Source organism: Castor canadensis, chromosome 2 (assembly GCF_047511655.1).
Source record: "Castor canadensis chromosome 2, mCasCan1.hap1v2, whole genome shotgun sequence".
NCBI classification, from domain to species: Eukaryota; Metazoa; Chordata; class Mammalia; order Rodentia; family Castoridae; genus Castor; species Castor canadensis.
Genome location: NC_133387.1, coordinates 133124870 through 133148647, shown reverse-complemented (window position 1 = coordinate 133148647; position 23778 = coordinate 133124870). Strand labels below are relative to the sequence as shown.

Genomic DNA, 23778 nt, shown 5'->3' with positions numbered 1-23778 from the left:
GAACTATTTCAGTGAGCTAGTCTCAAACCTTGATCCTCCTGATCTCAGCTTCCCAAGTAGCTAGGATTATAGGTATGAGTCACTGGTGCCCAACTGGACTTAGGGTTTTAAAAAGTGCTCTCATACTAGAAAATACAACAAAACATAATTACAGTATTTACTATAACTTTAATTAATCTATAAATGCTCACCCAGCATGTATTCATCTTCCACACCAAAAGTCTCTAATTCATCAGGGAACTCTACCCACAGAGGCCTGGGAAAAGGAAAAAATACATTTTAACATCATTATACGTTTTATTATATATTTTTGTTAAATGCTTTATTAGAATTTTTTTTAGTTTTTAACTTTCAAAAGAAATTGGAAGTAACCAAACAGTTAAGATCCTTTTTCATATGGCTCAAGAGCTTCTGAGCACTGAACTCTATACTGTTATTATATGAAAGACCTTCATATTAACTCAAAGATTCTATTGAAATATCGAGAATTCTAGTACCTACAATTTTTCCATCTGATTTTTGAGCACTAAATACTACTCTAGCAGGTAGAATAATAGATTTATGCAAGTCTAAAGGCATTGCTCTTTTGGTGTGAAACAAATTAAATGCTTTAAAATCATATTTTCCTATGATGATAATAATTCTATGCCATTTTTCTTGCTGTTACTGGCTTTTGTGCATTGCTTGATCATTACTGATTTAATGAAAAGAACTGGCCTTTCTTGTTTTCAAGTTGGCAATACCTTATTGAGGGGATTGATAATTGCTGAGTATTTTTTTGTGTGTGTTACTGGGGTTTGAACTCAGGGCCTACACCTTGAGCCACTCCACCAGCCCTTTTTTATGAAGGATTTTTTTTTTTTCGAGAATAGGATCTTGTGAACTATTTGCCTGCATTGGCTTTTTTTTTTTTTTTTTATTCATATGTGCATACAAGGCTTGGTTTATTTCTCCCCCCTGCCCCCACCCCCTCCCTTACCACCCACTCCACCCACTCCCGCTCCCCCCCTCAATACCCAGCAGAAACTATTTTGCCCTTATCTCTAATTTTGTTGTAGAGAGAGTATAAGCAATAATAGGAAGGAACAAGGGGTTTTGCTGGTTGAGATAAAGATAGCTATACAGGGCATTGACTCACATTGATTTCCTGTGCGTGGGTGTTACCTTCTAGGTTAATTCTTTTTGATCTAACCTTTTCTCTAGTTCCTGGTCCCCTTTTCCTATTGGCCTCAGTTGCTTTAAGGTATCTGCTTTAGTTTCTCTGCGTTAAGGGCAACAAATGCTAGCTAGTTTTTTAGGTGTCTTACCTATCCTCACCCCTCCCTTGTGTGCTCTCGCTTTTATCATGTGCTCATAGTCCAATCCCATTGTTGTGTTTGCCCTTGATCTAATGTCCACATATGAGGGAGAACATACGATTTTTGGTTTTTTGAGCCAGGCTAACCTCACTCAGAATGATGTTCTCCAATTCCATCCATTTACCAGCGAATGATAACATTTCGTTCTTCTTCATGGCTGCATAAAATTCCATTGTGTATAGATACCACATTTTCTTAATCCATTCGTCAGTGGTGGGGCATCTTGGCTGTTTCCATAACTTGGCTATTGTGAATAGTGCCGCAATAAACATGGATGTGCAGGTGCCTCTGGAGTAACAGTCTTTTGGGTATATCCCCAAGAGTGGTATTGCTGGATCAAATGGTAGATCGATGTCCAGCTTTTTAAGTAGCCTCCAAATTTTTTTCCAGAGTGGTTGTACTAGTCTACATTCCCACCAACAGTGTAAGAGGGTTCCTTTTTCCCCGCATCCTCGCCAACACCTGTTGTTGGTGGTGTTGCTGATGATGGCTGTTCTAACAGGGGTGAGGTGGAATCTTAGCGTGGTTTTAATTTGCATTTCCTTTATTGCTAGAGATGGTGAGCATTTTTTCATGTGTTTTCTGGCCATTTGAATTTCTTCTTTTGAGAAAGTTCTGTTTAGTTCACATGCCCATTTCTTTATTGGTTCATTAGTTTTGGGAGAATTTAGTTTTTTAAGTTCCCTGTATATTCTGGTTATCAGTCCTTTGTCTGATGTATAATTGGCAAATATTTTCTCCCACTCTGTGGGTGTTCTCTTCAGTTTAGAGACCATTTCTTTTGATGAACAGAAGCTTTTTAGTTTTATGAGGTCCCATTTATCTATGCTATCTCTTAGTTGCTGTGCTGCTGGCGTTTCATTGAGAAAGTTCTTACCTATACCTACTAACTCCAGAGTATTTCCTACTCTTTCTTGTATCAACTTAAGAGTTTGGGGTCTGATATTAAGATCCTTGATCCATTTTGAGTTAATCTTGGTATAGGGTGATATACATGGATCTAGTTTCAGTTTTTTGCAGACTGCTAACCAGTTTTCCCAGCAGTTTTTGTTGAAGAGGCTGCTATTTCTCCATCGTATATTTTTAGCTCCTTTGTCAAAGATAAGTTGCTCATAGTTGTGTGGCTTCATATCTGGATCCTCTATTCTGTTCCACTGGTCTTCATGTCTGTTTTTGTGCCAGTACCATGCTGTTTTTATTGTTATTGCTTTGTAATATAGTTTGAAGTCAGGTATTGTAATACCTCCTGCATTGTTCTTTTGACTGAGTATTGCCTTGGCTATTCGTGGCCTCTTGTTTTTCCATATAAATTTAACAGTAGATTTTTCAATCTCTTTGATGAATGTCATTGGAATTTTGATGGGAATTGCATTAAACATGTAGATTACTTTTGGGAGTATAGACATTTTTACTATGTTGATTCTACCAATCCATGAGCATGGGAGATCTCTCCACTTTCTATAGTCTTCCTCAATCTCTTTCTTCAGAAGTGTACAGTTTTCCTTGTAGAGGTCTTTCACATCTTTTGTTAGGTTTACACCTAGGTATTTGATTTTTTTTGAGGCTATTGTAAATGGAATTGTTTTCATACATTCTTTTTCCGTTTGCTCATTGTTAGTGTATAGAAATGCTAATGATTTTTCTATGTTGATTTTATATCCTGCTACCTTGCTATAGCTATTGATGATGTCTAGAAGCTTCTGAGTAGAGTTTTTTGGGTCTTTAAGGTATAGGATCATGTCGTCTGCAAATAGGGATATTTTGACAGTTTCTTTACCTATTTGTATTCCTTTTATTCCTTCTTCTTGCCTAATTGCTCTGGCTAGGAATTCCAGTACTATGTTGAATAGGAGTGGAGATAGTGGGCATCCTTGTCTGGTTCCTGATTTTAGAGGGAATGGTTTCAGTTTTTCTCTGTTAAGTATAATGCTGGCTGTAGGTTTGTCATATATAGCTTTTATAATGTTGAGGAACTTTCCTTCTATTCCTAGTTTTCTTAGAGCTTTTATCATGAAATGATGTTGGAACTTATCAAAGGCTTTTTCTGCATCTATTGAGATGATCAAGTGGTTTTTGTCTTTGCTTCTGTTAATGTGGTTTATTATGTTTATTGATTTTCGTATGTTGAACCACCCCTGCATCCCTGGGATGAAGCCTATTTGGTCGTGGTGAATAATCTTTTTGATGTGTTGCTGAATTCGGTTTGCCATTATTTTGTTGAGGATTTTTGCATCAATGTTCATTAAGGAGATTGGCCTATAGTTCTCCTTTTTGGAGGTGTCTTTGCCTGGTTTTGGGATAAGTGTAATACTGGCTTCATAAAATGTGTTTGGCAGTTTTCCTTCCCTTTCTATTTCATGGAACAGTTTAAGGAGGGTTGGTATCAGTTCTTCTTTAAAGGTCTGATAGAATTCAGCAGAGAATCCATCAGGTCCTGGACTTTTCTTTTTGGGGAGACTCTTGATTGCTGCTTCAATTTCATTTTGTGTTATAGGTCTATTCAGGTGATTAATTTCCTCTTGGTTCAGTTTTGGATGATCATATGTATCTAGAAATCTGTCCATTTCTTTTATATTTTCAAATTTATTTGAATATAGGTTCTCAAAGTAGTCTGATGATTTCCTGGACTTCCATGGTGTTTGTTGTTATCTCCCCTTTTGCATTCCTGATTCTACTAATTTGGGTTTTTTCTCTCCTCATTTTAGTCAGGTTTGCCAGGGGTCTATCGATCTTGTTTATTTTTTCTAAGAACCAACTTTTTGTTTCATTAATTCTTTGTATGGTTTTTTTGGTTTCTATTTCGTTGATTTCAGCTCTTATTTTTATTATTTCTCTCCTTCTATTTGTTTTGGGATTTGCTTGTTCTTGTTTTTCTAGGAGTTTGAGATGTATCATTAGGTCATTGATTTGGGATCTTTCAATCTTTTTAATATATGCACTCATGGCTATAAACTTTCCTCTCAAGACTGCCTTAGCTGTGTCCCATAGGTTCCGGTAGGTTGTGTTTTCATTTTCATTGACTTCCAGGAACATTTTAATTTCCTCTTTTATTGCATCGATGATCCATTCTTCATTAAGTAATGAGTTATTTAGTTTCCAGCTGTTTGCATGTTTTTTGTCTTTACTTTTGTTGTTGAGTTCTACTTTTACTGCATTGTGGTCACATAGTATGCATGGTATTATTTCTATTTTCTTATGTTTGCTGAGACTTGCTTTGTGCCCTAGGATATGATCTATTTTGGAGAAGGTTCCATGGGCTGCTGAGAAGAATGTATATTGTGTAGAGGTTGGATGAAATGTTCTGTAGACATCTACTAGGTCCACTTGATCTATTGCATATTTTAGATCTTGGATTTCTTTATTGAGTTTTTGTTTGGATGACCTATCTATTGATGATAATGGAGTGTTAAAGTCTCCCACAACCACTGTGTTGGCGTTTATATATGCTTTTAGGTCTTTCAGGGTATGTTTGATGAAATTGGGTGCGTTGACATTGGGTGCGTACAGATTGATGATTATTATTTCCTTTTGGTCTATTTCCCCTTTTATTAGTATGGAATGTCCTTCTTTATCTCGTTTGATCAATGTAGGTTTGAAGTCTACTTTGTCAGAGATAAGTATTGCTACTCCTGCTTGTTTTCGGGGGCCATTGGCTTGGTAAATCTTCTTCCAGCCTTTCATCCTAAGCATATGCTTATTTCTGTCGGTGAGATGAGTCTCCTGTAAGCAACAAATTGTTGGATCTTCTTTTTTAATCCATTTTGTCAAACGGTGTCTTTTGATGGGTGAATTAAGTCCATTAACATTAAGCGTTAGTACTGATAGGTATGTGGTGATTCCTGCCATTTAGTTATCTTAGTTGTTTGAAGGTTTGATTGTGTGTACCTAACTTGATGTTACTCTCTACTGTCTTGCTTTTTCTTATCCTGTGGTTTGGTGCTGCCTGCCTTTTCATGGTTAAGTTGGGTGTCACTTTCTGTGTGCAGGATCCCTTGCAGAATCTTTTGTAATGGTGGCTTTGTGGTCACATATTGTTTTAGTTTCTGCTTATCATGGAAGACTTTTATTGCTCCATCTATTTTGAATGATAGCTTTGCTGGGTAGAGTATCCTGGGGTTGAAGTTATTTTCACTCAGTGCCCGGAAGATCTCACCCCACGCTCTTCTTGCTTTTAATGTTTCTGTTGAGAAGTCTGCTGTGATTTTGATGGGTTTACCTTTGTATGTTACTTGTTTTTTCTCTCTTGCAGCCTTCAATATTCTTTCCTTAGTTTCTGAACTTGTTGTTTTAATGATGATATGTCGTGGAGTAGTTCTATTTTGATCTGGTCTGTTTGGTGTCCTGGAGGCCTCTTGCATTTGTATGGGAATATCTTTCTCTAGATTTGGGAAATTTTCCGTTATTATTTTGTTGAATATATTACGCATTCCCTTCGCTTGCACCTCTTCTCCTTCTTCGATGCCCATGATTCTCAAGTTTGGTCTTTTGATGGAGTCAGTGAGTTCTTGCATTTTCTTTTCACAGGTCTTGAGTTGTTTAATTAATAGTTCTTCAGTTTTTCCTTTAATTACCATTTCATCTTCAAGTTCTGAGCTTCTGTCTTCTGTTTGTTCTATTCTGCTGGATTGGCCTTCCGTTTTGTTTTGCAGTTCTGTTTCGTTCTTTTTTCTGAGGTTTTCCATATCCTGGCTGTTTTCTTCTTTATTGTTGTCTATTTTTGTCCTGAGTTCATTTATCCATTTATTCATTGTGTTCTCTCTTTCACTTTGGTGTTTATACAGTGCTTCTATGGTTTCCTTTATTTCTTCTTTTGCTTTTTCAAATTCTCTATTTTTATTGTCTTGGAATTTCTTGAGTGTCTCCTGTACATTTTGGTTGACCCTATCCAGTATCATCTCTATAAAATTCTCATTGAGTACTTGTAGTATGTCTTCTTTTAAATTATTCTTGTAGGCTTCATTGGGTCCTTTGGCATAGTTTATCTTCATTTTGTTGGAGTCTGGCTCTGAGTTTCTGTTCTCTTCATTCCCCTCTGGTTCCTGTACTAATTTTTTGCTGTGGGGAAACTGGTTTCCTTGTTTTTTCTGTCTTCCTGTCATTGTCCTTGGTGTTGTTACTGTCCCTGTACTGTGTGTAATTAAGTATTTTCTAGCTTGTAATAATAACAATGGTAATATTGAGAATGGAAGAGTGAGCTGAGATGGAAAGCAAGAAGTTAAAGAAAAGGGGAAAACAAATATACAGACAAGAGGGAGAAAGCAGAACAAGGTATCAGACAAGAGAGTTTCAAAGGTATAAACAGGGAGTGTTAGTGTACTAATCGACAGTAAACTGAACAGACAATAGAGTGACAGAGAGAGGATTGAAAATCAAAGATAAAAAAATTAAAAATAAGTATATGAAAGTAATATCTATTTATAAAAATGAATTAAAATAAAATGGAAAATAGAAAATTAAAAAAACAAAAAACAAAAAACCAAAAAACTTCCAAGTTTATATGCAATGCAATTTCAGTCTTAATAATTTGGATGTCCGTCTCAATCTCCAGTCCTGGAGTTGGTGCCTCAGATGTTGTTCTGTAGTTGTCTCATCAAAGGGGATGCATAAAGTAGAACTACACACACACACACACACACACACACACACACACAAAAAGAAAGCCCCACCAAGTGTCCCCAGTTCAAATGCAATACAGTTTCAGTAAGTTTTTCGGCTTGCAGGTGTAATTCGGTTGTTCTCTCATCAAAGGTAGGGAGAAAAAGAAAAAAAAGCGTCTGGAGGCAGTTCTGAGAGTGGTATCTGCAACTGTGGCTTGCCTGCCTGCTGCTCTCAGCCTGTAGCTGGCGGCGTTATTTATGCAGATCTCTGGGGTGAGCTTAGCGCTCACCTGGTCCCACAGGCTTTGTTTGCTCAGAGTTCTCCTGTGCGGCGGCCTCTGCTACAGGCTTTCCCCTTTGCAAGCACTGGGAAAGGTGCCACTGCCCCGCGTTGTCAGGCCTGCGTGTTTATTTACAGTTCACGTGGGAAGTGGGTCTTCCCTCCTCTCACAAGCGTCCCGCTCCTGGTTGCTGGCGCGCCCCGCTCCCGCCAGAGCCTCTCCAGCCCGCCCGGCTCGTTTATTTACAGTCCCTGGAAGGATTCCCTTCCCCCAATCTTCAGCGCTCAGGGCGCCCCACCCTCTTTCCAGCGTGTCTTAACTGTTCTTATTGCTTAGTACTCAGTTTCTCTTTTTTTCCCGGGTGGAGGTCAGTCTGTCCAGGGGGCTGTGCTGCTCTGGCCCAGGCTTGTCTGTGGGGCTACCGCGGTACCGCGAAGCTCACCTGGTCCGCGTCTTCCCAAGCCGTATGGGCGCCGGCCACTGGCGGCCCGGGGGCCTCCTCGGTTCTCCGTTTAACGTGAAGTGGAGATTCTCTGCGCCGGCTGGAGATGTGGAGGAGTCAAAGTTATGCCTTTTCTCGAGATTATGCCTGCAAAGTGTGTCTCCAGCGTCTCTCCAAGATTTCACTATAGGAGGGTCGCTTTCTGCTTCCTCCCTCTAGCCGCCATCTTGGAATTCTCCTCCTGCATTGGCTTTGAACCATGATCCTCCTGATCTCTGCCTCTTAAGTAGCTAGGATTACAGGTGTGAGCCACGAGCACCCAGCGAGTATTCTTTTTTGATGATTATTGTTTCACACAACTTATCTAGGAGGCATTCAGGTACATAAAAATAACAAAACTTCCAATATCTATCTATTTGGATATCAACTTAATGGTTCTAGTAATTTTTCAATTTCACAAGGAAGAGATTTTTTTAATAAGAAATTTATTTTTAGTTTATTCACCTGCCTTTGTTATAATATATTTCTCTTCTACTGAATGATAACAAAGCAGTGGTCTTTAAACCTGGTTCATGTCTAGAATCACCAGAGAAACTTCTAACAAAGGTCGATTCCTGAGAACTACCCAAGAAGATTCCTAGAAGGCTTTGGAGGTGTGCCCTTTGGAACCTGTAGGTTTAAAAAGTTCCCCAGGTGATTCTAATCTGACCCAAATTTAGGAACTTCTGACTCTGAAGTCTTAAGTGTATTATGTGCCTATGTGTGCATTGTTCTCTAACTTACAAAGTTGGTTACACACTAGAAAAAATGTTCACCTCAAACCTGGAACAGTTTCACCCTAAGGGTGTTGGATAAAGTCTCAGATGGCAGGTAAGTTGTTATTTTTTTTCTGCAACAGGGTGTTGAACCCAGGACCTCAGGCGTGCTAGGCAGGACCTCTACCACTTGAGCTATGCCCTTAGCCCTTTTTTGTTTTTGAGACAGCATCTTGCTATCTTTGCCTGGACTGGTCTCAAACTCATGACTCCTGGGATTATAGTGAGGAATCACCACACAAAACAGGTAAGATATTCTTTATGAGAGGATGCTTATGGTTAAACATGGAATGAATCAGTTACAAAACCATCCCATACTTTTTGAAATAGTTCTATTTCTATCTCTTAGCAAATACTGATACTTTAATCACAAGTTGTAGGGGATCTAGCTTTCATTTTCCGTTTCGTTAACAGCTAGCACCTTGTGTATAGTTGATAGTAAGCCCACTGAAATTTGATTAAACATATGCTTTTCTTCACTTTTCCTCTTAAAACCACTGTGTACTCACTCCAGTCCCTAATCACTGAAAGGATCTGTTATGGATTGGTTGCTGGGGTCCCCAGATGGAGGATTCTTTTTTACCTCATGACAGGTTCAGAAGCCACATGTGCGTAGTAGAACAGAGAATAAAAATAGGGCAGGAGGGTGTAGCGTTCTCTAATAGCTTCTCGGATGAGCCTGGTGTTCTCCTCCCCAAACAGCCAGGGTTCCCGCCGCTTGGTATTCATGGTGGCATGGCCACGGAAGAAGGGCTGATAGGCTCCTGCCTGGTACCAACGCACTAATAGCTCTGCCTCTGGATTCCCAATGAAGCCGCCCACATCAGCTGGTTGGGCAAAGAAAGGCCAAATGAGCAGCCAGGCTTTGAATAAATGATGCACACAGGTAAAATAAGGCACTGCAGACTGAGAGGAGAAAATGCCACATGCACACTCAGAATGATAGGCTCAAACTGTGGCCTCAAATAGGGGACACACACTACAAAACCCAGCCTGTCTGGAGATTGGACAGATGCTCTGAATATTCTTTTGTTGTTAAAAGGTCAGAAGTTTTGCTGCATGATCAACACTCCTGAGCATATATTACCCAGAAATTGCAAAATATCTGCTGACTAAATGTGTGTATGTGTGTGTGTTGTGGGGAAGGTAGCTGGTAATTGATTTCCTTTGAAAACAACAGCTAAACCAAGATAAAAATTAAAGAAAGAACTAAACAGCAACAAATAATCAGATTTAGAGGTTTAGGTAGAATTTCATGCCGACCCCTTGGGCAGGATATATACTTCTTGTATTGTACGTAATAAAACACAAATACCAAAAAAGTGATAATAATTTATTTTTGTTCCTGCAGAAAACAAGGAGCCCTGGAACTGCAGCCATACTGAGTACCTTTCATGTTGGTATCTCTTTCTGCACTGAATTCTCAGGATGCTGGGAAGGCAAACCATCAGACACTTAACTAAATTTATCTTTTCCAAGAGCACAGACTTTTAAAAACACACAGTTAAAATATGTCACAGAATTTTAAATCTGCTGAGCAGAAAGGATGTCTTTAAGGCTGACTTTTTCCGTGCTGTGGTGCTGGGGAATGAACTCAGGGCCTTGCACATGCTAGGCAAGAGCTCTGCTGAGCTACACCCCAGCCCAGACTCACTTCTGCTTTGCTAAATTCTTTGTAGTTCTCTCCACTCTTCCCACTTTGAAGAAGAAAAAGTATGTTTCAAGAAGGGACTCAGTTACCAAGCATGTCTCAAAACAGCTAATGAGAAGGGATTTGTGATCAGCTAAGAGGAAAATACCCTCACTTTTCATTTTCTCTCTCTTTAAGCCTCAAGACAAGACTTATCTTACCTCCACAAAAAGAGATCCCAGTAATGTTGAGAGTAAGTAACATTGGTATAGAAATTTTCAGGTAACTCCATTCTGCTGTGTTGTCGCCTGTCCACACTGCACCTTTGGTCACCAGCAACAAGGAATTAAAAAAAAAAAATCACAAATTTGCCCATGCATTCAATTTTATATTAAGATTCCTTATTGTAAAAGACAAATTAATTAAAAGGAAAATAGGTGTCTTACTTTAAAAAGAGAAATTCTGGTTTTCTACAGTGAAATGCATCAATTTCTAATATGAAAAAGTTATTAAAATCCACCAAACAGGCTTTCCATGAAAATATTCTGAAATATTTGTAGTACTGGGGCTTGAACTCAGGTCCTCACCCTTGCTAAGTAGGCACTCTTACCATCTGAGACACTCTCCCAGTCATAGCACTTATTTTTGAAGTATAATTCAAGTTTTATGATAGGAGGAATATTGTTTTAAACTTTATTGAGACATAATTTCCATACAATAAATGTTTCTATGTAAAATAAAGAGCTTAATAGGTTTTGAAAAATGTGTGCATCCATGTAACCACCAGCACAAGGAAGACACAGAACATTTCCATAATTAGAAAAGTTCCTTTGGGCTTATTTGCAGTCTACAACCACCCACTCCAACCAAATACTGATGTGATCTCTATGATCACAGCTTAGTCATTTCTAGAATTTCATATAAATAAAAACATAATATGTATTCTTTGTGTTCTAGGTTTTCTTCACTCAGCATAATGATAATAGTCCATGGTGTGGAACTATCACAAGCTGTTTATCTGTTCATCTATTGATGAACATATGAGTTCTTTCCAGGTTTTGGATATTATAAACAAAGATGTTATAATCATTTGTGTACAAATCTGTATGTGACATGTTTAAGAAAATTTTAAACTTTTTTGGGAGAGTGGTTACACCATTTTACATCTTCAACAGCAGAATCTGAAAGTACCAAGTTTTTTAGTTATAGGCACTCTGATGGGTGTGAAGTGGTACATCTCTGTGGTTTACTTTATATTTTCCTGATGATGCTGAGTATTTCTTCATGTGTTTGTTGATCATTCATATGACTTCTTTTGTAAAATGTCTATTCAAATCTTTTTCTCTCGTTTTTTGTTTGCTTTTATTTTTGAGACAGATTGGCCTTGATGTCTTAGACACAAGTCATTCTCCTGCCTCAGCCTCCCAAGTAGTTGAGAGGACAGGTGTGTGCCACCAGGCCTGGTCTTTTTTTCTTTTTTCTTTCTTTTTTTTTTTTTTTTTTTTTTGAGACAGGTCTGGCTATGTTGCCTGGAACTTTTAATCCTCTTGCTACAGACTCCTGATTGCTGGGAGTACAGGAGTGTACCACTGCATCTGGCTTCTTTTGCTCATTCTTAACATAGGTGTCTGTCTTATTATTGAGTTGTAAAAGTTATTTGTGCATTAGGGACATGAATCTTTTGACAAATACAAATATGTATTGCAAATATTTTTCCCAATGTGTGGCTTGCCTTTTTATTGTCTTAAAATATCTTTGAAAGGGTAGTAATTTTGATGAATTTTTAATTTCAATTAATTCTAATTTATATTTTTTGTGGTTTTTTTTTTTTTTTGTGTTTCCTCCTACTTCAAAGTCACACAGATTTTGTCCTATGTTTTCTTCCAGGAGTTCTTTTTGCTCATTTTAGCTTTTATAACTTAGCTTTACATTTCATCTTGAGTTAATTTTTTGTGGTAGTACAGTTAATTTTTAATATGGTGTAAGGTAAGGTTTGAGGATCATTTTCCTCCTCATATATACCCAGTTGAGTCAGAACCATTTACTGAAAAAAAGCTATCCTTTCTCTATTAAATTATCCTATCGCATAAAAGCAAAACCAAAATAGCCTCATGATAATCTATTCTATTTCAAAAAAGCAAAACCAAACAAAACAGCCTCATGATAATCTATGAGGGCCATTCCATACTATTCTCTATGTAACAACATATTTAGATTTCTTTTTTGTTTCAAGGACTAATGCTGAGGTGAGCATCTCTGTATATGAACATTTGCCTAAGATGACAATAGTTTGTGCTTTGGCTGAACACTGCAGGGGCTGCTTTTCAGGGACAGAGTAAAAGCCCTAATGTCTTTGGTACAGTAAGGGCTAGGTTCTTCAAATTAGGACCTAAACTCTCAATAAATAACTGACAGGGACAGGGGACTTAAAATAGCCTGCCACAGCATGGTCAGGTTGAACTAGACCTGCATCAGCTACTAAACTGGATCCAATTATAGATGACCCTGATCACAAGCAACAGCCAGGTCTATTTTAAGCCATATTGCTAAGTGGAACAGGTGGCTGAAGGAATATGTTAGCAATATATTTTCCTGGTTTTGATAAGTCAAAGAGACAGCATCAGAGATGACCATGTCAGCAAATTGAATACAGTGAAGTCACTTTCTCAACTACTAAGTGGGCACTTCTTTAGTGAGAAGCAAGTATTAAACTTGATTAAAATTGAATTACTCTGCTTTTAAGGACAAAATGCACACTTCAGGGCATATTACTCTCTCCAATCAAAGTTCTAAGCACCAATTACTGAAAAAGAACACAGTGCCAGCAGATATCATAAATGGTCAAAAAAGACAGGTGGCTAACTGGTGTTTTTCAATATGACAATATGAGCTATTCCTTACCATACTTTTGTGATCCGGCAAAGAAAGAACGTGAAAGAACAAAGGGTCTCTCCTTCCCTTTAGATCGTTGTATCAGCCCTTCTGCAGTAGCCATTTGCTGTCAAGTCAATAGAGAAAAATTTCAAAGAGATGACAGGATTAAGGCATCATGCCAACATCCTCAATAAGCTATCTAACATGCAGAAAATAAACAGTAGGTAGGGCCAGGAACTGGTGGCTCACGCCTGTGATTCTAGCTACCGAGGAGGCAGAGATCAGGAAGATCATGGTATGAAGCCAGCCCGCACAAAAAAGTTCTTGAGACCCTATCTCAAAAAATCTTCACAAAAACAGAGCTGGTAGAGTGGCTCAAGGTGAAGGCCCTGAGTTAAAGCCTCAGTAATGCCAAAAAAAAAAAAAAAACAAAGAAAGAAAGAAACAGTAGGTAGGAATGTGAAATAGAAAACATTAAATCCATCAAGTCATTTTGATGATATAGTGAAAATACTCTAAATTTCCCTATTAAAAGATGGGAAATTTTCTTCCTTCCTCCCTCCCTTCCTTGGTGGTACTGGAGCTTGAACTCAGGGCTTCATGTTTGCTAGGCAGGCACTCTTACTGATTGAGCCACTCTGCCAGCCTGAAAAATTTCTTTAATTAACAATAGGAATGAACTAATACTAAACAGGGCTGGGGTTGCCGCTCAGAGGTAGAATGCTTGCCTAGAAATGTGAGGTCTGGGTTTGATCCCTAGTACTATGAAAAAAAATAAGCTACCATTTATTCAGTGTAGGAATTTTATATTTTCTCATATAATCTACAGAATAATCTCTGGGACAGATAGTTTTCATTGGTTAAAAAAAACAGGTTCAGAGAGGTTAAGTGACCTGCTTTGGCCTACAATTCTCGAATTAAGGTGGTTTTCAGTTATAGCAGCAGGCTGTTAGAGAAGTAAACATATACTTCCTAAACATATACCATGCTCTATCTAGCCAGCAGCTCCCATTGGAAAATACCAATTGGTGGGAGGGCCAAAGTCATATAGTCACATTCTAAAAATAACAAAGAAACATGGGTATAAATTACAGCAAATCATTGTCAATCTTTGAATGTGAATGGCAAATAGAAGACAATTCTACTACCTTTATTGAGAAGGCTAAGTACTTAAGGAAAGCTTTGTACATTTGAAAAATATACTGATTAAAATTATATATCTGTATTCTAAATCTTACTTTCCTGGTATGAATGTTAAGTGTGCTATATTTGGATTTTTGTGACATTTTAAAACATTTCTTTTAATTACCTTTGTTAGTATGTTTATACACCACATGTGTCGAAAGTTTTGAGCTAATATCCAATGCTATGTATAATATTTAAAAATTCATCAAGTTCAACATGGAAGGAAAAGGAAGTGAAGGGAGAATAAAATATCTCCTATTGATTATAACTGAAGACTCACTGCAGTTGTCAGAAAACACACAAGACAGAGGAACAGTACAGCTTGACTATTACAAGGTAATGACTTTCTGTCCAAAAAGCAGGATGCACAAGTGAGGCTGACTTCTTTCTGGATGTCTTACCTGATAAAAACCATAGATGTTGTGCAGTTCTCTGTGTTCCCAGTTGCCATGATGAATGGCATTCTTTTGCATGGTTAGCTCTGGCCCTCTAAAGACTGAGGGCTCATTCATGTCATTCCAGATGAAGAGGATATCTGTTGATCCCTGGGAAGTAAATCCCGGTTATAAAAATGCTCTCACAGGGATGATGATAATAAGGATACTAGAAAGTAGTAGTTAGTGGTTAAGAGCTTGGTTTGGCTGACAAAGACCTGAGTTCAAATCTTAGATCCATCACTTACTAGATGGGGACCTCAGTGAAACTGGGAATTAGATTTATTTATAGTTCCAACTTAAGAGGGTTATAAAGAAGAAATGGTCTAATGCACATAGAGTGCTTAGCAAAGTCCTTGGCACATAATTTGTACTAGTTATCATCAGCAGCAGCACCATTATATCAGCAGCATCATAATATCGTCATACATATATAAATAGCTTATCCAGTTCTTTCTGTGGTCCTTATAAGATTTAACAATACATTACAGCTTATATTTTCACATTTATCATATCAGATTTAAATAATAATTATAAAATTCTATTTTATATAAAAATGGACACAGAAATTTGAAACTATAATAAATATGTTATAATGTACTTTGATATATGATACAGTCATTTATATTAGAGGCCAAAACCACAGCTTTTTGCATTTAGTAATGTATGTGGTGCCTCTCTCAGCACTGCCAAAGTCTATAATGTGATGCCTATCCTTGCGTTTTAGTATAAAACATTACATACTGAGAGTTACTCAATGAATCAGAGTAGTTCTATTCAATCACTTTTTTCCTTTTATCCTGTCAAACTAACTAGAAAAGAGTAAAAGAATAAAAACAAACCTGGTAAGCAGGGAAAGCAAAAAGACCTGAATACCACTCTCTGACCTTGGGATTGGTGAGATCCAGGTAAGAGGAGAGACCTACAGAGGCAGAACAACAGACAGTGTGTTAGGAGCAGTGGTCCTCACAGTAGGATGTATTGTCACAGAGATATCAGATGTGAGAGCTGGGTAATCAATGGGCACCTTTCATCAAACACAAAAGATAACCAAAAGAGCCATAGTCTGCAAGAACTAAATGAAAGCCAGGCATGGTGGTACATTTCTATAATCCCAGCTACTTGAGAGGTAGAAAACAGGATGATAATAAGTTTGAGGCCAATCTGGGCAAATTCATGAGATTCTATCTCACAAACAATTAAATAAATAAATAAATAAACAAACAAATAAATAAAGGGCTGGGGTATAGCTCAAGTAGTAGTGCAATTGCCTAGCATGCACAAGGAACTGGATCAAAAAAAGTGAATGAAGATGATGCTGGACTCCACTGATAATCTCTAGACTTTTCAACACCAGAAGCCCAGGGGAATTCAAGGACTAAGCCATCAAGACAGAGACAGTCCCTCACTGATGGTCTAAGATAGCCCAAGTAAGGAAGGCAAATATCCTGCAGTGACCTCTCAGTTCTTAAAGATAACAAAAAAGCATGCTCCAGTGGTTCAAAGGAAGAAAAGGAAGGCATATGGTTTTCCACAGTGTATGGATTTATGATAAGAATGGTAATTTCCTTTTATCCTTAGAGAGTTTATACCAAGGCTTTAAACTAATATCTTTTGAAATGAAAAATGTATAGTTGCCAGAGGCTGCTGAGGCCACTCATGAAAGGCTGGGAGGTCAAAACTATGGACTAAAAGGACAAAGCAATCACAGGAGCTAGCCTGCAGAACACTTTTTCCTCTCCTCCTCCCCTTTTCTCATTCCCTATTTCTTATTTGTATTTGCTTAGAGAGACAGCATGTCACTGAAGCTTGTTTCTTTGTTTTTATTTATTCATTCAATTAATGATTAATATAAATGCATTCAAAGCTCACTGTATAGGGTGTTATGAAAGATACCACCATCTCTTCTTTAAAGCTGCTTAAAATCACTACAGGAATGGCTCAAATGGTAGAATGCTTGCCTAGCAAGTGGGAGGCCTTGAGTACTTAAAATGTAGCTAAAGGAGTAAGCCGTATCTGCAAGAAACAAAAATGACAGTCATGCTGGGTGCTGGTGGCTCACACCTGTAATCCTAGCTACTCAGGAGGCAGAGATCAGGAGGATCGTGGTTCAAACAAGCCCAGGAAAAATAGTTCATGAGACCCTATCTCAAAAAAACCCAACACAAAAAAGGGCTGGTAGAGTGGCTCAAGGTGTAGGTCCTGAATTCAAACCCCAATACCCCCACCCCCACAAAATTATAGTCATATAATTTTCATTAATTGGGACCAGGCAGTGGAAATAATGTGTATAAAGTGAAATCATACCGGGCCAGCAGACTCCTTCAAAGTCACCCCCTTCTTTGTTCCTCACAAAGAAGCCCTCTTCTTTGGCCTTAGCATACACTGAGTAGTCAGGATCAACCTTGATGTGGGGGTCACTGATGACCACAAGCTGTCAGGACACAAAGATTTTAAGATCTTGACAGTCTTATATGGGACTTACATTCAATAATGTTTTCACTATAGTCTTTGGGTTCAAACTTTATTCAGAAACAAGTAGAACTCATATTGAAATATTTCAGACACCAATAAAACCCTATAACCTCTCATGTAATCAAATATATTAAAAAGTTAATACAAGGCCAATGCTCCTTTGTAATTATTGCTGCCTAGAACTACATGTTCTTATGATGGCATTTATTAAGTTTCTGTTGTCTGTGATGCTGGGTGCTACACATAAAGGATCAAGTAGGCAAGGCCCCCACTTCCTAGACATTTATTTACAGGCTAAGCTAACACTGATGAAATAAACATTAAATAACCCAAGAATGGGCTGGAGGCATAGCGTAAGTGGTAGAGTGCCTGCCTAGCAAGTGCAAGGCACTGAATTCAAATCCCAGTACTGCCAAAACAAACAAATAGCTAAATAGATAAATAAATAAATAACCTAAGAAAATGACATGGTTAAAACAAGCAAAACTGCAAACCCAATAGTACTGGCATTTTTAGGAAGGAGGTTTGAGAAAAGCTGCAAGCCACAACTCCATGTCTCTGCCTTTCTAATACCATCCCTTCTGCCCAGGCTATGGCCTTAATAGCTACTTTACTTAGATAGAACAGCCCCTCTAATCTATCTTACATAATAAAGTTTAATTCTCCATTGCCCCAAACCTTCTTCACTGTTTAGTATATAAAATATACACAACAGGAAATATACCATTTTAACTTTTTTTTTTTTTTTTTGAGACAGGGTTTGGCTATGTAACCCAGGCTGGCCTTGAACTCTCCATCTTCCTGCCTCAGCCTTCTCAGTGCTGGCATTATAAGTATGAACCACCATACCAGGCTTATTTTAACCTTTTTTTTTTTTTTTTTCAATATGGGAGTTTGAATTCAGGGCCTTATGCTTGCCAAACAGCTGCTCTACCATTTGAGTCACACCCCCAGACCCTGTTTTTCTTTCTTTCTTTTTTTTCAAACAGCATCTTGCTATGTTGCTCAGGGTGGCCTTGTACTCACTAGGTAGCACAGTCTGGCCTGGAAATTACAATCCTCCTTACTCAGCTTCCTGAGTCCTAGGATTACAGACACACACTACCACACCTGGCTCATTTTAACCATTATTTAAGTGCATAGTATAATAGTGTTAACTACATTTACAATGTTGTAAAACCAAAATCTAGAAATCTTTTGATCTTGAAAAACTGAAACTCATGCCCACTAAACAATGACTTTCTATTCCCTCCTCTTAGTCCATGAGAACTACAATTCTATTTTCTGTAGAATATAAGATTGACTACTTCAGATTAGTGGGATCATACCGTATTTGTTTTCTTGTGACTGGCTTATTTCACTTAGCATATGTTCTCAAGGTTCATCCATATTGTAACATATATTAGAATTCCCTCCCTTAGTAAGGCTGAGTAATATTCCACTGTATATTTTTACCACATTTTCTTTTTCCATTCATTCATCTATGACTCTTGAATTGCTTTTACCCTTTGGCTGCTATGACTAACAATGCCATGAATTTAGGTATACAAATATTTATTTGAGTTCCTGCTTTCAGTTCCTTTGGTTATCTCCAGAAGTAGAGTTGCTGGATCATATGGAAATTCTATTTTTAATTTTTTGAAGACCTGCTACACTGTTTTCCATATAGCATTTTACATTTCCATAAGCAGTACACAAGGATTCTAACTTTCTTTAAATCCTCATCAACACCTGTTGTTTTGTTTCTATTTTTTAAATAGTAGCTTTTCTGACAGTGTTAAGTGATATTGCATTGTGGGGGTTTTTCCTCAGTGCTCAGGTTCAAATCCAGGGTCTTGTGCATGCTAAGCAAGTGCTCTACCACTGAGCTACATCTCCAGGCCTTCACTGATTTTGAATGGCACTGCCCTAATGATTAGGGATGCTGAGTGTCTTTCATATGCTTATGGCTATCTGTTTGTTTTCTTTGGGGAAATGGTTATTCAAGTCCTTTGCCCATTTTTAAATTGTTTGTTGTTGTTGAGTTGTAGGAGTTTGTTATATATTCTGGATACTAACCCATCCAAATGAATATAAAGCAGCTTACAATAAGGCCCCAAATTTTCTGGTTAGATCTCTACTCAGACCTTCACATGCCTTGCTCTCCTGTCAAAACAGCTTGATGTTCTGTTCTCTCACTGCAGCGAGAGTCCCCAGTAGGACACAATCTTCCCTCTCTCGACCCACTTCCACCCTGCCTTTCTTTGGCCCTCGTGTTACTTTCCTGTCTTGTGGTCCTATACCTGCTTTCCCCCACTCACTGGGAGATGCCAGGAGCTCATCCCTGCATCCCCTCCTGCACTACCACAGCATCTTGAACATTATGAGCACAGAAGAATCACAGCAGGCTGCTGATTCTTGCCTTGCTATTATTCACTGTGTGCCCTGGTGTAAATCTCTAAAACACTCTGAGTCTCAGCTGTGTCATCAGAAAAATGGAGTAATAAGACCTTCCTCATAGTTTCATGATAAATGGATGTAATAATGTGTTTTATCAAAACCTAGTCCATGATTAAATGCTTGTTATATGGTAGCCATTATTAATTGAGAAGTTAGGAGTTAAAAAGATTGACTTTGGCCACTTGTGAAAAGCCTGGGGATCAAAGGAATGGATTGAAAAGGCAACTTTAATTTTAGGGAGAGGGACTGCATCCATTTACAAGACACATATGGGGTTAGCCCTCTTTCTCTTTGCATTTTCTTCTCTCCCTCCCTCTGCTCATTATTGGTACCACCATCACTCCTAGAACAGGAAAATAGCATCATACACTTTCCAGTGGCTTCTCCCATCTTCATTTTCTATTTTAGTTCTTTTCTTGTGCAAATTTACAGGAATTTATGGAATTCAACAGGGAAGCATGCAAAAAAAAAGAGGGGGGGCATAGTAGGGTAACACCTATAATCCCAGCTATTTGGAGGTGGAGATTGGGAAGATTGCTGTTTGAGGCCAACCTGGGCAAAAAGTTAGCAAGATCCCCATCTCAACTAACAAGCTGGATGTGGTGGTGTTTTGCCTATGGTCCCAGATAGGCAGGAGGTGTAGGCAGGAGGACTGCAGTCCAAGCCTGGCTCTGAACAATAATGTGAGCCCCTATCTGAAAAATAACTCAAGCAAAAATAGGGCTAGGGGCGTGGCTCAAGCAGTAGAGTACTTGCCTAGCAACTGTGAGGCCCTGAGTTCAAAGTCTGGTACCACAGACAGAAAAAGTGATTCCATGTTTTGTTCTTTTTTGGGGGTATGGGGGTTTACAGGGCTTTAAACTCAGGGCTTCATGCTTGCTAGGCAGCAGTGCTCTACCACTTGAGTCTTTCTACCAGTCCTCCTTTTTTGATGTGTAATTGTAAAGGACTTTTGAATTCCACCACTGCTACCTTTCTGCTCACATCTGGGGAAGCTGATAAAGAAAAGCCTGATGCTCCTGCCTTTGAGCAGGAAGTTAAACCATGCAAACTGCAATCCAGGCACAAGAACCCTTACCTCAGCCCCACTCTCTAAGCACCAGAGAAGCTAAGCCAGACTCCTTTCCCACCTCACTCACGCCATTTTAAAGCAGCCTGGGAACCAGCCCAGCTCTCCCTGCAAAGCCTTATCACGTGAGTGATAAATGTTTTATATACTCTTGGTGCATGTGTGATGGCTTCAGTTTTTATATTGGAGGCAAATTGTGAGTGTGTGTGTGGATAGTCTCAACAAATGGGACTGGAAATGCTAGGCTCCTGCATCATTTTGGGAAGGGATGGATGGAGCCACCACCTTTTCACCATTCATTTTCTGTTATCGCAGTTAGTTTTTTTTTTTTTTTTAATGGTACCAGGGTTTGAACTCAGGTCTTCACATTTGCTAGGCAGGAGCTTTACTGCTTGAGTTATACTTCTAGCCCAATTACATTTGAAGGTACTATTTTCATCATATAATCTTCCTCTGCTAATGTGCCAAAACAAATTTTTAAAATTCTAAAATGTTTTGTTATTAAAAGCTTCAGAAATGCTGGCATATTTTACCTTACGTTTTTTGCTTCTGAGTAGTTCTTGCATCCTTTTGGGGTTTGGGAATTTTTTCTTGTCCCAGGTGAAGTACCTCTTGCCCTCAGTGTGCTCTATGTCTAGCCACATGACATCATAAGGAATGTCATGCTCATCAAATCCGGCATCCACTGCCTCTACATCCTGCTCATCTTCATAGTTCCAGCGGCACTGGTGATACCCCAGGGAGAAGAGAGGGGGCATGGCTTGTGTGCCTAAAAGAGGAAGATGACAGCTGAGTCAACTACCATCAGAATGATCATTACTCATTTGGTAAACATCTCCCCAGTGTCTAGTGGTACTAAGCACTAGGCTTGGTAGTGTACACAGAATACTAAAGACAAGAAAGCAGAGTCTCTGCCTCAAGGAAGTAACAACCAGAGTGGTGAGGCAGGTACATAAACAAACTGCTCTTCCATGAGGTATAACTGCTCTGCTAATAGGCTTATTGCTAAAAAAAAACACAACGTGGTTAATAAATCCTGGCTGCAATGAAAAGTGGGGCCTTTGAAGTTTTCCAGAGCAGGTAACACTGGTCTGGACCTATGAGGATGCTAGACAGGGAGAATAGACAGAGCACTCCAGGTGTGGAGAATGGAAGTGACACAGAGGCAGAGAAATATATGGCAGGCTTTGGGGAAAATAAATTAATATTCCAGGGTGTTATGTGAGCAAGCCCAGTAGAAGATGAATCTGAAGAGGATCAGTTTGTAAAGGTCCTTGTAGTTCAGGCTAGGAATTCTGAATCTATGCTTAGAGGAAACCACCAAAAATTTGGCAATATATAATCTTAGCAGACCTATTTTTAAAAAAATTAAATGAGGGAGTAATGTTGAAACTGATTTGAAGGGAAAGAGACTGAAGGTAGGAAGAACTGTCAGGGAATAATTGTCAATCTTCTGGTCAACCACTTGCATTTCTTTTTCCCTTACTAAAGTCTCATTGAAATCACAGTAAAGAAAATAAAAGAAGGAATAAAGTCACAAAACCAAAGATAATTAGAAAAGAGTAATTTTTACAAAAATGCAGAAGGTGGCAGGCAGGGTAGGGATGGTCACTGTTTAGCACAGTCAGGACAGCTTCACAGGGTGCTTATGAGGACACTGAGGAGAGAGTACCACCATGCCCCTTGACACTGGCAGATGGGAGACACACACCTTGTACTCCCCCAGTGCTAGGGTGTGAGACTCATTCAGGCACAGAGAGTTTCTTAGCAGAGCCACATTTGAGGAAAGTCTCCAAACTCAGAGATAGGGAGCCAGATAAAAAAAGAATAAAATATCTTAGAAGACAGGGACAATGCAAAGAACCAAAGTAACCATCAAAACATGATCATTAATCTTTCGAGATAAAAAAATATTGCACCCATAAACAAGACTAGGATGGCATAAAACAAGTATGAGCTATAAAAAAACAAGGAATTATCAGAGGAGAAGAAAGTGCTCTTAGACATGAGACACAGATAGCATAAATGGAGGCCGAAAATAAGCAAAAGGGAAAAGAGATTATAAAATATACAGATGAGAAAAAGAAAAAGGAGGTGAAATTATGAAAGGAATAATAAAGGCTATTTCCCAGAACTCAAGCACACAATTCTCAAGATTGAGAGGGTCTACATCTAATATCTACCACAATAATTATTTTTAAGGAGCCATATAAAGGATTTCATTCTAAAATTTCAGAATATTAGAGGTAGAAGAAGGTATTTCAGAAAGAAAAGATAGAACATATACAAAGGAGTAGAATTAAAAATGACTTTGGTGCTAGAAGACAATAGAGAAAAGTCTTCATATTCTGAGAGAAAGAATTTTTAAGTTAGCTAGCCAAATTATCAATCAAGGATGATGGAAGGGGAAAAAACATGGTTTTATTCCTGCAAGGAGGCAAAATGTTAGTATTTTAATTTATTTAGACTTCTTTAATTTCTTTCAGCAATATTTTGTAGTTTTCAGTGTACAAGTTTTTAATTTCTGCCATAGTTCGGATCTAGAATCTTCCTCAAAGGCCCATGTGTTAAAGGCTTGGTCTCCAGCTTGGTGTTATTGGGAAGTGACTGAAACATTACAAGGTGGTCCAGAGGTCTTCAGTTCATTGAGGATATGCCCTTGAAGGGACCATGGGACCCATTTCTTCTTCTCTCTTTTGTTTTTGCTCATGAGGTGAGCAGTTTTGTTCTACCACATGCTCCCACCACAGGCCCAAAAGCAATGGGACCAATGAATCATGGATTAAAACCTCCAAAACTGTGAGCCAAAACAAACCTTTTCCTATTATAAGTTGATTATCTTAGGTATTTGTTATATGAGGAAATGCTGACCAATACAAGCTCCTTGGTTAAGTTTATTCCTAAATATTTTATCCTTTTGGACAATATTATAAATGGAATTATCTTAATTTCTTTTTTGGGTTGTTCATTGCTGGTATACTGAACCACAAGTGAGTTTTGTGTGTGGAGCTTGTATCTTGCAACTTTGCTAAATGTGCTCATTGCCTCTATTAGCTTTTTCATTGGTTCTCTGAGATTTTCTGCATATAAGGTCATATCATCTGAAAATAGAGATAACTTCTTCCTTTCCAATTTATATGACTACTACTTCTTTTTTCTTACCTCATTGGTCTGGTTAC

The 23778-nt window shown here is 38.4% G+C and overlaps 1 protein-coding gene across 7 annotated transcripts in view; it reads right to left on the bottom strand.

Annotated features, from left to right (window-relative positions):
• Positions 1 to 23778, bottom strand: part of Ganc (glucosidase alpha, neutral C) — a 65825-nt gene that overhangs the window by 11230 nt on the left and 30817 nt on the right. For 3 of the 7 annotated variants that reach the window (XM_074065740.1, XM_074065739.1, XM_074065741.1), the window contains 8 exons: positions 21133 to 21368; positions 16924 to 17050; positions 15459 to 15538; positions 14584 to 14727; positions 13025 to 13121; positions 10345 to 10446; positions 9077 to 9320; positions 192 to 256 (listed from right to left, as the gene is read on the bottom strand). In XM_074065740.1, the coding sequence (XP_073921841.1) occupies positions 192 to 256; positions 9077 to 9320; positions 10345 to 10446; positions 13025 to 13121; positions 14584 to 14727; positions 15459 to 15538; positions 16924 to 17050; positions 21133 to 21368 (1095 nt within the window). The other 4 variants (XR_012445429.1, XM_074065743.1, XM_074065742.1 and 1 more) reach the window with 4 other exon arrangements.